General features: G+C 39.3%; 1 protein-coding gene across 3 annotated transcripts in view; it reads left to right on the forward strand.

Annotated features, from left to right (window-relative positions):
* The window catches only part of LOC124122732 (ARF GTPase-activating protein GIT2-like), a 48,655-nt gene that overhangs the window by 23,395 nt on the left and 8,430 nt on the right, over positions 1-16,830 (forward strand). For 2 of the 3 annotated variants that reach the window (XM_046485851.2, XM_046485852.2), the window contains exons 13-19: positions 6,755-6,912; positions 7,440-7,490; positions 11,854-12,003; positions 12,352-12,564; positions 13,481-13,549; positions 14,617-14,729; positions 15,479-15,685. In XM_046485851.2, the coding sequence (XP_046341807.2) occupies positions 6,755-6,912; positions 7,440-7,490; positions 11,854-12,003; positions 12,352-12,564; positions 13,481-13,549; positions 14,617-14,729; positions 15,479-15,685 (961 nt within the window). The remainder of the gene's footprint in view (positions 1-6,754; positions 6,913-7,439; positions 7,491-11,853; positions 12,004-12,351; positions 12,565-13,480; positions 13,550-14,616; positions 14,730-15,478; positions 15,686-16,830) is intronic. The other variant, XM_046485853.2, reaches the window with a different exon arrangement.

Here is a 16,830-nt window from a genome sequence, read left to right on the forward strand (position 1 = left end):
AATACATTAAGTTCTAAACAGTAATAGTTCAAACTTGGTCAGGACACTTGTGTAGCCGGGTGGTGGTGCTAACTCTGAATGAGTTATAGCCACATAAGTACCACCCACTTATAACCCCCTTAGATTCATTCTATACATATATACATACATGTTCATCTATTATCACCATCACTTCATTCTGTGTTCATTATATGTTGTCCTTGTCTGCAGTTGAATGTCAGCCAACTAACACCAACCTGATACCCTTTTACAGCCTCTGTAATTTCTCCAGCTTCACCTGGACTTCCCCCTATCTATTTTTAGATATGTCCACCACTTTATGTGACTGAAGCATCTTGACTTCCTTTAATATCTGTCAGATGCTACCTTTCTTCTGATTGGCCCTTTGGTCCACTTCTTTAACTTCCTTTCTCACCTGCCCTCCTCATGCATTCTGCATGAACTCTTTAAGGAGGGAGGACTCTTGTTTACAGCTTCCCTCCCACCATCTACTACAAAAGAATAAAATCATCATCATCTTCAAGAACTGCCTCATGTTTTGACTAGCAGCCCAGTGGCTGGACACATGACACCACGCCCGGCTACACTTGCATCCAAGTACTTTAACAAAATATGACTTCAGGGCACAGTGTTCCAAGTTAAGTCAAATGATCCTTTCCTAACGTTATGTTTAAAGTAAGCTGTGAATGAGTTTTCAATGAATAGCCTATGTCAGGTCAAATCCTGAAAACCGGTCTTTGTTTATCATGTTTATTGAAGTGAAGAAGGATTTCGTGTAGGTAAATGGAACCTTATACCTGTCACCCTTGGGGCGTGTCCCAGATTGGAAAGTTCATGAATGACCTACATGTAAGGTCAGGTCACAGTGAAGGTCATTCAAAGAGCAGGTTTGCCAGTTTCACTTTAATGCCATGTTTCTACAGATATTTTTGCAAGGTTAGTTTTGTAACAATGCATGTAGTGGTTATGTCATTTGAACGGGTGATGAGAAACTTGGTCAGTACAAATTCAAAATTTGAGCTAAAAAATCACCAGACATGTTGATTTACCGTTTAAATTGTATTTTTTTTCCTGCTAGGCATTGTTTTACATCCAGGGATTAAGATTACCTTGTGTATTTTCTCGTAAACTAAGCCAGAAACAGCAATCAGCTGTACACACGTTTTCTTAGAATCTACCGGTGATTCGGTCAAGACACACCCAATGATATAACTTAACAAAATTACAGGATTTTAATGCAAGGATCGGCAAGAATTGTATTTGAAACTATTATTTTTATCAGGAATAATATATGCCAATATCTTAATATTTAATTTAGTTGCAGCTTTTACTAAACATATTTTAAATAAGAATAACCCTAAGTGAAGCAGCTGATCGCTATTGCCGGTTATTATTTTTCACCTGGAACTAGTCTTGACCAGTCACCATCAAGGCTCCCGTGAACGTGATCGCGAGAACTACGTGTTGACATAGAATCGTCAAACTATAGCAAATATGACTTTTAATGAGTCATAAGTATGGAATTTATGATATATGTATCCATTCTCTGTCAACTAATGTTCGTTTCATGGCGTCAATATCGGTATTCTGACCGTGGTTGCTGTTAATAACGGTGAGTTGTGCGATCTTCCGAATGCTTCACACATGATTTCGCCGAAATTAATTAAAACAATATTAAAAGGAATTTTGAATAAAATTCATGAAATAAGTTACATACATAAGTCCAAATATACAAAGAACACTTTTTATAGCCTGACAGTGTAATTACATGATGATTTTGCGTACTTCAGTATGGATTTGTTGACATGGTATTTCCGGTGTTATGTGCTGACAGTAATATTTTTCCATGTGGAAAAAAAACGTGTTTGGCAAGTGATGACAGTCTTATGATATCAGTGGGAGGTCACTGTGAACTGCAATCAATGATTTGCTGTTCCTGTTTTTCGTTGTTACTTTGAAATCCACAGAGAGACATTTATTTACGTGATGGAAATTCCTGGATTGTCCTTGAAATAATTGTCACTACTCCTGCTAATATTCAATATGAAATTCACTCTGAAGGTCACACATATAAATGTATTATGTTCAAGATAAGTCAAGAAGTATTCACAGTAAGAAGATGAAATGTAGTTCAGATTATCCTTAGGATAGAGCATTAAATTGGTAAGCTTTTGGGCGACCTTTGTGTTCATATGATATCTTTTAAAGTCAAAGCATCCATGTCCGCTTTATTATGATTGTATGATTCACACTATATCAGGACAGTATGATTCAGTCTGTATCAGGACAGTATAATTCAGTCTGTATCAGGACAGTATGATTCAGTATGTATCAAGACAGTATGATTCAGTCTGTATCAGGACAGTATGATTCAGTCTGTATCAAGGCAGTATGATTCAGTCGATATCAGGACAGTATGATTCAGTCTGTATCAAGACAGTATGATTCAGTCTGTATCAAGACAGTATGATTCAGTTTGTATCGGGACAGTATTATTTAGTCTGTATCAGGACAGTATGATTCAGTCTGTATCAGGACAGTATGATTCAGTCTTTATCAGGGGAGAATGATCCAGTCTTCATCAAGACAGTATGATTCAGTCTAAATTAAGGCAGTATGATTCAGTCGATATCAGGACAGTATGATTCAGTATGTATCAAGACAGTATGATTCAGTATGTATGAGGACAGCATGATTCAGGCTGTATCAAGAGAGTATGATTCAGTATGTATCAGGACAGTATGATTCAGTCTGTATCAAGAGAGTATGATTCAGTATGTATCAGGACAGTATGATTCAGTCTGTATCAAGAGAGTATGATTCAGTATGTATTAGGACAGTATGATTCAGTCTGTATCAAGAGAGTGTGATTCAGTCTGTATCAAGACAGTATGATTCAGTCTGTATCAAGGCAGTATGATTCAGTCTGTATCAAGACAGTATGATTCAGTCTGTATCAAGACAGTATGATTCAGTCTGTATCAAGACAGTATGTTTCAGTATGTATCGGGACAGTATTATTTAGTCTGTATCAGGACAGTATGATTCAGTCTGTATCAGGACAGTATGATTCAGTCTGTATCAGGACAGTATGATTCAGTCTTTATCAGGGGAGAATGATCCAGTCTTCATCAAGACAGTATGATTCAGTCTAAATTAAGGCAGTATGATTCAGTCGATATCAGGACAGTATGATTCAGTCTGTAGCAAGACAGTATGATTCAGTCTGTAGCAAGACAGTATGATTCAGTCTAAATCAGGACAGTAGTGAGTGAGTGAGTGAGTTGGGTTTAACGCCGCTTTTAACAATATTCCAGTTATATCACGGCGTGTCAGCGTAATGTGGGAGGAAAGCCCGAAGTGATGCAGGTCTCAGACGTTTACTTCGGTGAAACCCACGAGCACGGGTATGGTGCTGACAAACCTAGAAACATAATTGGGGCGAACCGGGATTCGAACCCACAATCATAGGTTTCTGGCGTGCCCAAGGGACGCAACTCTGCACAGCGAATCGCGGCGCCTAAAAAGACTGGGCCACCCGTGCCCCCGAATCAGGACAGTATGATTCAGTCTGTATCAAGACAGTATGATTCAGTCTATATCAAGACAGTATGAATCAGTCTGTATCAGGATAGTATGATTCAGTCTGTATCAAGACAGTATGATTCAGTCTGTATCAAGACAGTATGATTCAGTCTGTATCAGGACAGTATGATTCAGTCTGTATCAAGACAGTATGATTCAGTCTGTATCAAGACAATATGATTCAGTCTATATCAAGACAGTATGATTCAGTCTGTATCAGGACAGCATGATTCAGTATGTATCAGGACAGTATGGTTCAGTATGTATCAGGACAGTATGATTCAGTCTGTATAAAGACAGTATGATTCAGTTGATATCAAGACAGCATGATTCAATCTGTATCAAGACAGTATGATTCAATATGTATGAGGACAGTGTGATTCAGTATGTATGAGGACAGTATGATTCAGTACGTATCAGGACAGTATGATTCAGTCTGTATCAAGAGAGTATGATTCAATATGTATGAGGACAGTATGATTCAGTATGTATGAGGACAGTATGATTCAGTATGTATGAGGACAGTATGATTCAGTATGTATCAAGACAGTATGATTCAGTATGTATGAGGACAGTATGATTTAGTCTGTATGAAGAGAGTATGATGCAGTATGTATCGGGACAGTATGATTCAGTATGTATCAGGACAGTATGATTCAGCCTATATCAGGACACTTTGATTCAGTATGTATGAGGACAGTATGATTCAATCTGTATCAAGCCAGTATGATTCAGTATGTATCAAGACAGTATGATTAAGTCTATATCAAGACAGTATGATTAAGTCTGTATCAGGACAGTATGATTCAGTCTGTATCAAGACATTATGATTCAGTCTGCATCAGGACAGTATGATTCAGTCAATAGCAAGACAGTATGGTTCAGTCGACATCAGGGCAGTATGATTCAGTCTGTATCAGGACAGTATGGTTCAGTTGACATCAGGACAGTATGATTCAGTCTGTATCAGGACAGTATGATTCAGTCTGTATCAAGCCAGTATGATTCAGTCTGCATCAGGACAGGATGATTCAGTCAATAGCAAGACTGTATGGTTCAGTCTGTATCAAGACAGTATGATTCAGTCTGTGTCAAGACAGTATGATTCAGTCTGTGTCAGGACAGTATGATTCAGTCTGTGTCAAGACAGTATGATTCAGTCTGTGTCAGGACAGTATGATTCAGTCTTTATCAGGACAGTATGATTCAGTCTGTATCAAGACAGTATGATTCAGTCTATATCAAGACAGTATGATTCAGTCTGTATCAGGACAGTATGATTCAGTCTGTATCAAGACAGTATGATTCAGTCTGTATCAGGACAGTATGATTCACTCTATATCAATGTAATGTCAATGTAATGAAACAGATATAGAAATGCTCGTGCCAGATGATTGTGAAGCTTTTGACTGTTTTATTGTATGTTTTGGATGATTAATGTTAGTTGGTTAGTATAGAATTCTCTGCATCCCAGTGAATGCACTTTGTGAAAGTTTTCACTGCTTACATGGCAACATATTCTGATAAGTTTTGAAGAACCCAATTTCTATTATTACCCCACCCACCAACCAGCTTATTGTAAATAAGAGTCTCAGAAAAGACAATCGTGGCCTTTGGTATGGAATGCAGTTATCAAGTGAACTATTTCAATTTGTCAAATATGTCTCAAAAGTTAAAACATTTGACTGATGTTGAGGGCTGCTCACCAGCTGCTGTAGGTGATTATACAAATAGTCAGCCGTGAGTGGGACTCCTTAGTTAAACAGGCAGGACCTTCTTACTGTGTGATGGCTGACAAGTTAGTCACCTGAATATATACACCATCCTGTGTGCCAACATCCAAACAAGCTGTGGACCCATAGCACTACAGCTTGTCCTTGTTGGTACCTCAACTTCTAAATACCACATGGAGAATGTTAACATATAATTTATGACATTGGATGTATTATGTAGAATGGGATTACAATCCATTTGGGTTTTGGTGCATGTCTAAATCATGCATTACTTGTACATATTTGTACATATATATTGATTCAGTGAAAAGTCCATCCTTAAATGGGGTTTCTGCTCCAGTGTTGTGCTCATTTCTGTTCAGATGTAGATGTTGTAACTAGTGTTACCTGACACATGGCCTGTTGCTATTTTATCTTAAGTTATAGGGTGAGTTGGAATGAATCAATTTAACCAGGACTGCTTTTATATCCGAGCCTAGTCTGCCTTAAATGTGCTTGATAGAGAGTGACCTGCAATGTGCTAATCCATCCACAAACAACTTGAGTTAGACAGCATCAAATTGACCCTTAGTAGACTACTGTGCCTTCAGCATGTGTCCTGGTTAAGGAAACGTAACTAATGGGTTCCTCTGTTAAGTAGACTACTGTGACATGCATTCAGGTTTTCTGTGTGACCAGACTGACCCAGTCTCGGATGCTCACCTCACAGGTGGGGTGTCTATATCGGGGAATCCCTGTTCTGCCTCACTGATTTCCTCATATGCAGTGCAGGGTGCAGGTTGATTGTGTAAGACAACGTTCTAAGGTTATCATTAGGAATGCTGATTATGTGAACGCTATTGGAGTGTTGGGGCTGGCGCTGTCACTCCGACCAGCTGTGATAGGTACGCCTTTTCTTTGAGTGGAAGGTCCAAGATGTGAGGTGAATGTTACATGCTACTTGACATGAACAGGTTATTATGCCAGCTGTGTGTACTTTATGATGGTCAGATTTAGATCTGGTCAGTCGATGGCCTTATGCATGTTCAGCACTAAGGATTGACTGAGGAGTGGTATTTGCTTTCCATGTAAGCATGTTGAATACATGTTTTATTGTTTATGGAGATGTAGCTACTCATTGTTTGTGAAGTATCTCTTCTCAGACTTGACATTAATGGTCAGAGTTTGTAAACTGGATAGTTATGGATGTCAAGACATATTCTTTCTGTTTCTACTTTGCAGTTTTTTACAGTCCAAAAATTGTCTAATTGGAAGCCACATGGTTGAGTGGGGCTCGTCATACTGACATGCGGAAACCCAAGTTCAAATCACCACACAAGAGTACAAAGTGTTAGACTCATGGTTGGCGTCCCCTGCCCATATAGATATAATACTGCTAAAAGTGACTAATAGTTTGACTCTCTCACTCACATTTATTTTCATGAATATTTTTGCAGACAAGTACCTCCATGCCCGCCTGTCGAAGGGAGTCAGCGCATTCAGTGACGACGAGCCTCTGTATGACAGCGTGGCGTCGGACGAGGACTACAGCAGTATTGATACTATAAGCATTAAGAGTATGCGAGAAGAGATGAGGAGAGACAAGCCAGCTGATGTGAGTACATGATTCATGCCTATAGATTGACACATTTTTAACCCGGAATCGTTTCAGCACACAGCGGATGGAATACCTAGGCAAAGAAAATGACAACTTTAAGTAGTTAAAAACAACACAATTATATCCTGATATGACGTCTACGGCTCTCAATAACTTTAGTTTGGAAAAGACACATATCAATAAATTATGTATCATGTAAAACCTACAATGCCTATTTCTTTTCCTTGAATTCCATATATAAAGTGTATATTCTTTCCACCGCCCTCTTATTGTATGTCTCTGTGTCTTCATTGTCTAGTCTATATCTTGCTGGTGCACAAATCAGACAAGGTTTTTGCTAGTCTTCATCATGTGGATGTAAATTATTTGGGCCATTTATTTTTCTGTCTGATGTTGATTGTGATAATGTAGTATCACTGCAATTTTCGTTTTGTATATTTTCATCATTTTGTAATCCTCTTTCAATTTTTTGTACTTTTGTGTTTGTATTGAACTTGATGCACATGTCATGTTATTTGTCATAGGACTCAACACTGAGGCGTCAAACTCCCATGTCCATTATCTCCTTCACTGAGGTGAGCAGGCTCAGCATGTGGAGCTCAGTTGTAGAGAACACCAGAACACCTTTACCCTCTCCCTGCTATATTAATATGTCAGGTTCTCATGTCCATGCTCAGTTGTAGAGAACACCGGAACACCAGAACACCTTAACCCTCTCCCTGCTATATTAATATGTGAGGTTCTCATGTCCATGGTCAGTTGTAGAGAACACCAGAACACCTTAACCCTCTCCCTGCTATATTAATATGTGAGGTTCTCATGTCTATGCTCAGTTGTAGAGAACACCAGAACACCTTAACCCTCTCCCTGCTATATTAATATGTGAGGTTCTCATGTCCATGCTCAGTTGAAGAGAACACCGGAACACCTTAACCCTTTCCCTGACATATAATGTGTGAGGTTCTCATCTCCATGGTCAGTTGTAGAGAACACCAGAACACATTAACCCTCTCCCTGCTATATTAATGTGTGAGGCTTTCATCTCCATGGTCAGTTGTAGAGAACACCAGAACACCTTAACCCTCTCCCTGGCATATAATGTGTGAGGTTCTCATCTCCATGCTCAGTTGTAGAGAACACCAGAACACCTTAACCCTCTCCCTGGCATATAATATGTGAGGTTCTCATCTCCATGCTCAGTTGTAGAGAACACCAGAACTCCTTAACCCTTTCCCTGCCATATAATGTGTGAGGTTCTCATCTCCATGGTCAGTTGTAGAGAACACCAGAACACCTTAACCCTTTCCCTGCCATATAATGTGTGAGGTTCTCATCTCCATACTCAGTTGTAGAGAACACCAGAACACCTTAACCCTCTCCCTGCCATATTAATATGTGAGGTTTTCATCTCCATGGATAGTTGTAGAGAACACCAGAACACCTTAACCCTCTCTCTGGCATATAATGTGTGAGGTTCTCATCTCCACACTCAGGTTCAGAGGGAGCAGAAAACTGTTATTGTGGAGAACACATCTATAAGTTGTGCGTTGTGTATAAATATTACATTGCAAGAAAAGTTCCCATTATGAACCATGAGTAAAGAATTTTGAATATTGAGTGGATGTACTCATGGCATCGTTGGTGTGCTTCACTTTGTAGTGTTTTTTTATGAGATGATGAGCACTGATGATGAGCAGAAGAACACTGAAGCTGCAGAGTTACTTCCTTATTCCAATATCTCCTGATGAACATAATATAAACATAACAAGGAGTTACTTCCTTATGCCAATGATAGTGATGGAATATTGCTACAAGTGGCATGAAACCATACTCACTCACTCGGTGACACTTTCTATCACAGCATAACCAATATAACAATACAGACAGTTTTGTTGCAACGCATCTGGGGTTGGGGTTTGGTGGAGGGTTACAAAATTGTTCAGTGTTGGTTCCCCACATTGATGCCCATTCTTCATTGCTTCTGACCTGGAATAATGCGGAGTAGCAACATAAAACCAAACTCACAATCCCTGACTTCACTCACTTGTTTTGGTAACCTAGTTTTCTGGTTGTGTGTTCCATTACCCTGACTGTGACCTCGGTCTGATGTCTCCATGTCCCGGCTGATAACCATAACCCCACCTCACCAGATCACTTATCCAATCTTACATGTTTCATGCTTGTAATCCACTGCATGAAGTTCTCGCATGTTTTACATGATTGCTTCTAGTATCACCTTCTCTGTTGAGTTGGTGTTGCTTGTGAGATTGTACACCTCGTGCTACAGAGGGTTTGTTACTTGAAGTTTGCATGACCATCTTTTGTTTTGTGCTTTATAAGAAGAAAGGCAATGTGTACTAGCAGAGACCAGGTTAGTCTGTCATACACATCCTGAAACAAATATATCCAATAAAGCCCATGCAAGTCTATAATATTTGGCAAGTCATGATTACTGCAGTATCTGAAAATGAAGAAAGTTTCTTGGCTCCTATTGATTATATTTTCTAACTATAATTTAACAACTGTTTTTTTCTGTAAAATATGTTCATTTCAGAGACTAGATGTGAGCCTAGGACCTGGTGCCCAGCCCCTATAGTTGATTGTATGAGGATAAGGAACCTCTTTCAAATGGGGGGCAAGGGTGGCCCAGTTGTATAAGGCGCCGCAATTCGCTGTGCAGAGTTCCGTCCCTTGACCATGTCAGAAACCTATGATTGTGGGTTTGAATCCCTGTTCGCCCTGATTATGTTTCTAGGTTTGTCAGCACCATACCCGTGCTCGTGGGTTTCACCATAGTGATAGACGTCTGAGACCTGCATCACTTCATGCTTTCCGCCCACATTAAGCTGACACGCTGTGATATTACTGGAATATTGTTAAAAGTGGCGCTAAATCCAACTCACTCACTCTTTCAAATGGCAGATTTATGCTCAGAGAAATTCACAAAGGGGATAACTCTTCTTTTTAAATGATGTAGGCGACCTGTTGTTTTGCACTGATTTCCATCTCAATATGCGCTATGACCACTTGTGAAAATTAGAGACGGGTCCTAGCTAATACTGTTCCTTGTTGCACCTTCTTTCAAAAATGTTCATTTACTACTGAATATCTGAAATTAGCACTTGTTTTGGGAGTTTAGAAAAGCAAGATTTGTTCAGCCTGCTACTGAAACACAAATTCACATGATGGAAGGAAATGGGAAAACACCATGAAAAAGTGTGTATTGACTCTGTGTTTCTACTTCAGAAAACAATAAGTCATTTTGTCCGTCAGTAACCAGTTTGATATATATTTTAGACACACAGAAGAATTTAACATATTATTGCTAAGATGAGGCAACTATGTCACACTCTGGTCAGACTTGTGAGGTGTATTTGATAGAATGAGGGCTTCACACAAAATAATACTGCTTTTGCATGTCAAGAGCCAGAGATAGAGTTTACATAATACATTATTATCACTTATATCAGTATTTTTGTAGACATTCACCCTGTAATTCCAGATTAGAATAGTTTTCCTGTACACATTGCTTGTTATAGTCGATGACTAAAATCAAGATGTGATGCTCACTATGTGTGACCTGACTGATGTCATTGTAAGCCATTGGTGTGGATCATTGCTTGCCAACACTGATTTGCTAGGTCACGACTCATATCATCATGTGTAAGCAGTTTCAGATATGGATCTTACCAAAGTAGCTTATCAGTGGCAGTATATTCTGAAGAGGAATCACTGAAATTAGATTTGGATATTACATGAAGTTTAAGGAACACCAGGGAACTTCATGTTGGTATTTCCCTGTCTCAGATTGTCACTAAGGCATAGTGATGTGTGGTGTACAATCTAAGATGCTGCATGGTAGACAGCTAATGATACATTAGTTGCACAGTTTCTGTGCAGAACATTTGATGCCTTTTATCAAGTGCATGGACCAAAAATGATGTACAGTGACATATCGGTATTTTGGTTTTAGGCAATTTTTGATTTCTGAGTTCAAATCAAAAACCAATTGAAAACACGAAACTCTACTTCACTCTACCACTTCATACATTATCTAAACTAAGAGAATGGTAGAATGGGTATCTTATAAAATCTGATTTTTTTACTCCACTATGATACCTCTCTGTGTGAAGACTTGAAGACACCTTCCAATCTATGTCAAGGATGTGTGGGTTCTGAGCCAATCAGATGTCAGCTTTGTTAAACGATTCCACTTGGTGTTGTGGTAGAATGAAGTGTTCTATATGCCAAATTTATGATTTTATTGAATTGAAAATGCAGTAGGGTAGTCTCCCAGTTCGTTCACTCACTCATGATCTGGTGTCCCAATCTCATTAAAATCAGATCTTAGTCCTCGCTCCCGCTAAACAAAGATCTGAGGACATCCCATTACAGGTCATGTCAGACTGACCTTTCGCAAACTTTGACCTAACAATGGAATGACTGACAAGAAGTCAATATTAGCCAATCAGAAGGCAGCTTTCCTGTGCTTTACAGCACTAGTTTCAAACTGGCTAATACACTTTGAGACATATTTTGATGAATTCCGATTTTAAATTTGAAAACGGAACAAACGAACATTCTGGAATGGCTAAAAGATTGTATGGATTCAGTCATAAAGTATGTCACTCTCGTTCGGAATATCCTGTGTTAACGCTTTTGCAGTTGCATGATCAGAAATCACATTCCCAGTGTCACTTTCATGATCTCTGTAAGCGACGCTCTGATTGGTCGGTTGAAAGGTTGTTCTGACGTAACCCGTAATGGTATGTCCTCAGATCTTTGTTTAGCGGTAGTGAGAACTAAGATTTTAATGAGATTGGGTGTCTCCCTCGGTGGTATTGCTGGAATATTCCTCAAAGCAACGTAAAATCCAACTCACTCACTCGTTATGATGTCCTCCGTGCAGTGGATAACAGGTGTTGGTGTGTATTACAGAGCACGACATCGGAACATGTGGAGGCCCCAGTCACAGCCGACGAGTACCTGGAGGTGAAGCGGGCATTGGCGATGTCGGAGACAAAGGTGCAGCGGCTAGCTCAGGCCAAACACGACCTTGAGAAAAGGGTCAATATTCTACAGAGCACGGTACTACAATATTCTAGTTTCATTGCCTATAACAGATTTGAAGTTTTCTAGTTTTCTAGTTGCAAGTAGTTCCTTTTGGCCATTCATTAATCAACGTATCCAGTAAAATTCTGGAGACTCTTTCTCCTTTTGCATTGCATTATTAGCAGCCCCTTGAAACAGAATTGCTTTGTGGTTTTGTCTGACTGCAATATTAGAGGATAGTCTTCCATGGACTTCTTCCATAGGAACCTAGAGAATTTTATTTGTCCATGTCAAGAGAAGGTTTCAAAGGTCAAGGTGAAAATAAGACAAAGGTCAAGTTTGTGTTTGAACTTTGCCCTCAATCATGTCTGACATTGTTGACAGATCGACAGCTTGATCAAGGAGAACAGTGCCCTGAAGAGCATCAACATGCAGAGGAGGAATGAAGCTCAGGTCCTGCAGAACGGCTACGAGGCCAGCAAGGAGAATAACTCTGCTAACCCTGAGTATGACTCACTGGATGAGAAACTGCCACAACGGCCTGTGCGGGATATGCGGCCACAGTCGATGTTTGAGCCCAGAACATCGTTACAAAAGGTGGGTTGCCTTAATATGTTATTTTAGTGCCTGTGTTTGAGCCCATGGGGGTATGTGGTTTCATTTGGCCTAAGTAAACTGCTGGGCTGTTACCTGAGAGTGACCAACCAGGGATTTATCTAGGTTTTGCCAGAAGCTCCAGATATTTGACAAATGTCAGAGGAGTTCCTACTTGGTAATAAAACAAACACTGATTGGAGATCAGCAGTAACAAGTTTAGAAATGTTACTACACTGATCCCTCCATATACTTCTGTCATCGGGGTCAAAGAAACCGACCCTGCGTTCTAGGGGTCTAGGGGTCAAGCTATTCATTGCTGAGGTTCACATTACGTAATGATGGTAGTAAATTGAACAGTGGCGCAATTATTTCACAGTGGCATGGGACATGTAGATTTATGTAACACTGATCGTGGACGATGATTCAAAATGCATGAGTAAAAAAATATAAATACTTTTAAGTGTTAATTAATCAAAGTACCATGTATTATTTAATGACTTATTCAAGCAACATGGCTACTTGTAGTCCGGTCTCTACACAGTTGGTCTATGGCACTGCTGTGTAGCGTTGTATCTCTTAGGCGTACCATAATGTTGTGTCTGATTGGTTGATTGGTGACATGTGAGCGGCTCAGATTAACAGTTTGTTATAGACATAAACATTGTCGTTGACAGAGTACATGCGGGACAATATATGAGTTTGTCATATCTGTTATTTCATTATAAGCGTGTTTGTTAAAATATCAATTTTATGTGATAAAATATACAGAAATGACAGGCATAAAAAATGCAACAGTTTGTTATATCTGCCTGTTTGTTCTCAGCGTGTTCGTTATGAACAGGGTTTACTGTATTTCCAAAAAGCGATTTCAAACCTTACTCACTCACTCATTCTAAACTGTGAATATATTTCTCAGAGTCAGTCACGAGAAGATCAACTTCAAACCTGTCTGTCTGAAGCCAACATCCGTTATGATGGAGAGAGGGTAAGTGAGCTACTACTCTGAGACAGCTTCTCAACACTGCTGAGACTGCCTCTATGGTCTAGTGGTAGAGTGTCTTCGTGGAGAGCGGAAAGTCAGGAGTTTGATCCCCTGCCGCGTTATACCAAAAGACATTAAAAGATGGTACTTGTTGATACCCTGCCATTAAGAGGCTAAAATAAGGACTGGTCGGCTCGGAGTCAGTAAACTGGGCTAGCACTATAAAATCGACATAAGTCTGGACTAGTATAAGCAGCCATCTTGAATGTGACGATACACCCCATTTCACCTCACCTCAACACTGTTGATATCCTGTATGACCAGCTAATCTATTTTAAGGATTTGTCATCTGTGGTAGCAAAGAGATTCATCAAATAACTGGTTGATCAATATTTTGGGCATTCAAAATGATTATCGATTTTTCAAAATGTATATCTGGTTGATAAAACAATGTTGTTATGATTGGCTGTGAGGCAGCATGTTTGGGGGTTAGGTGGGCAGGGATGAGTGTAATAACTATGTCATTCTACATTCATTTGTCACTTTACACAAATTAGAAATAATGAATAATGACTTTTGTTCGAGTAAATCTTTATGAAATTATTCTCCATGTCGTAGGTTGCCCAAAGGACCACTGCCTCACTACAGATTCATGTCCGATGCATACTTTCATGAAGAAATATTCTGATCATAGTCCATTGATAACTGATTCTCTGATTCTCAATGTGATTAACTAGCACACGTCTTCTGACCTTCGCTTCTTAACATCTCCAGATTTTTATTTGTCTGCAGCTATTGGGCCAAGGGTCTGAAATTCCACAATTACATTTCTCAACATGCTCAAGTTTACCAAATGCTTGTGATCAAATTTAAAATGTGACTGTTTTGAATAAGAAAATGATGACAATGAATTAAGTTGATTTTTTTTATACTGATGTCTTGAAGGAATTGTATATTTCAATATGTTCATTGTGCCATTAAATCAGAGTTATTTAAGGTCTGTGAGTCAGTATCTTGAGCACACAGCTTGTAGACTCTGTATAGTACTAATCATGAGTTGGTGTTTGCAGCTGGGTGACAAGGAACTATCGTTACCGAGTGAACCAATTGATCCTGATGTCGCTAACGCCAACATCGTCCCAGATCCTGACTATGATATGCCCAATGATGAGGATGTAGCCTGGTACGTTTGGAGAGCTGAGTGTTTGTGTCATTCATCAATTAGACTCAATTAGAATCACACCATTGGGGGGAATACTGGCCACTGATGATATTTTTCAGAAAAATATTGCCACTAATTCCTTTATTATTGATGAAAACATATCTGATGGAAAGGGTTTTATGTCTTGTGGGCAGGTACTATTGGCTTCATTGACTCCCACTTGTCACAACTCCCTTTGGCGGTCAGGGAGCCTAGTGGTTAAAGCGTTCGCTCGTCACGCCGAAGAGCCGGGGTTCGATTCCTGACATGGGTACAATGTGTGAAGCCCATTTCTGGTGTCCCCAGCCGTGGTATTGCTGTAATATTGCTAAAAGTGGCGTAAAACCATACTCACTTACTCACTGTTACAACTGCCTCTATGCCAGCTTTCATCTGATGCTTTCAATGCAGATGATACAGTCTAGTCCCAAATGACAAGTCTTGTGAAATAGTATTTTTGGCTTGATAATGACATTCATATGTAAGGAATAATATTCCACAAGGGGAGTCCAGGTCATAAGAGGGACTAAATGGAACTGGTGATCAAGTGTTGATCATCATATTTTCAATCACTGATTTGTCTGGTCCAAACTCAATTATTTACAGGCCGCTCTGATATGGCTTGAATATTGATGACTGCAGTGTTAAACAACAAACACACAATATTGGAAACGATGCTGAAAGAGATGGAAATGATCAAGTGTCTTGAAGTGGTTAATGCTTTGTTACAGTGCCTCTTCGCGACCGTGTTCGGAGATGACTGATTCCATGTCGTCACAAGGTGCCACACCTAAAGCTACAGCATTCGCCTCAGTCACGCTGTCGAAGGAAGATCTAGCCCAACTTCCAACACAGGAAGACGTTGTAAAGAAGACTGAAAAAATAACCAAGAAAATCCAGGAATTATTATTAACAGCACAAGCAAACAACGCCGAGTGGTAAATATCTCCCTCTTGTTTCCATCTGAATCATTGGAATCCGTAACCACAGGCAGAGGGCTTACAATGTATCAATTTTTGTAGGAACATATTATATCACTTTGATCTTTCATGGCCAGCTATTGAACATGGTATTTATTGTTTTAAATTGAAACTCAACTTATTATTGGGAATTCTTTTGGGAATTTTCTTCCAAGAAACAACAAAGTCTAGAATCTGAATCCTTGATAGATATGATGTGTTCAGTAAAATATGGAAGATAAGGTAAATGTTGAGGTTACTTTGAAGATAATTCACCCATAGAATAACTTGTAAATAGTTTCATTCAAGAAGTATTGTTAGTATACTCCGACACACCTAATTTGCAACAAATTACCAAAGTCTTGTTTGTTTGCCACAGTGATTAGTGTATTCCGTGGTCATCTGCCCGCGAGTACACAGCCCGTGTTTTGATACAAGATGAGTTGGCTGGTAGCTGCATTTTACAACAGCTGCAGAGATAAACTTGCTTAACAATAAACAATTAATGCTTTAAATAAACAAAACAGGATTAATCACTTGCTTAGATTACCTCAATCTCATTAAAATCAGATACAAGTTCTCGCTACATCTCTTTTGCGAACTTTGACCGACAAATTAAATGACTTGGAGGAAGTCGACATTAGCCACTAAGGAAGCAGCTTTCTTAAGCTTTGCAGCACTGGTTTCAAACTGGCGGCTTCCATTCCAGACTATTCTTTTAAAGTATTTTGAATCAGTCATGGTGTCTGTAACAGTAGTTTTGTGTAAAGCTTTAGAGGTTGCATGATTAGAAAACATATTCTGCTAACAAAATGTTTAAATCGTTATCTATTGTGTATTTGTCCAATTTTCGATCACGAATGTTGATACTACTTAATTTCGTTAATCAAACTTAATCATATGCAACCAATCATTGATTAACGGGACTTGACTGTCTGTTGCTGATAGGCATAGTTTGCCAGCAGTAGAAATTGGCACTTGTCCTATAGTCCTTGCCAAACTGCCCAATTGTTAAGGTATCATAAGGACTAGTAGACGTTTGCCATTATTACGGGTTTGGCTATATGTTAGCATTATGTGGACAAGTGGACTAAAACTGTTAGTTCCTAACACTGCTTTCTAGT

The sequence above is a fragment of the Haliotis rufescens genome, unplaced genomic scaffold, assembly GCF_023055435.1.
Source record: "Haliotis rufescens isolate VD_foot unplaced genomic scaffold, xgHalRufe1.0.p SCAF_15, whole genome shotgun sequence".
Classification (NCBI taxonomy): Eukaryota; Metazoa; Mollusca; class Gastropoda; order Lepetellida; family Haliotidae; genus Haliotis; species Haliotis rufescens.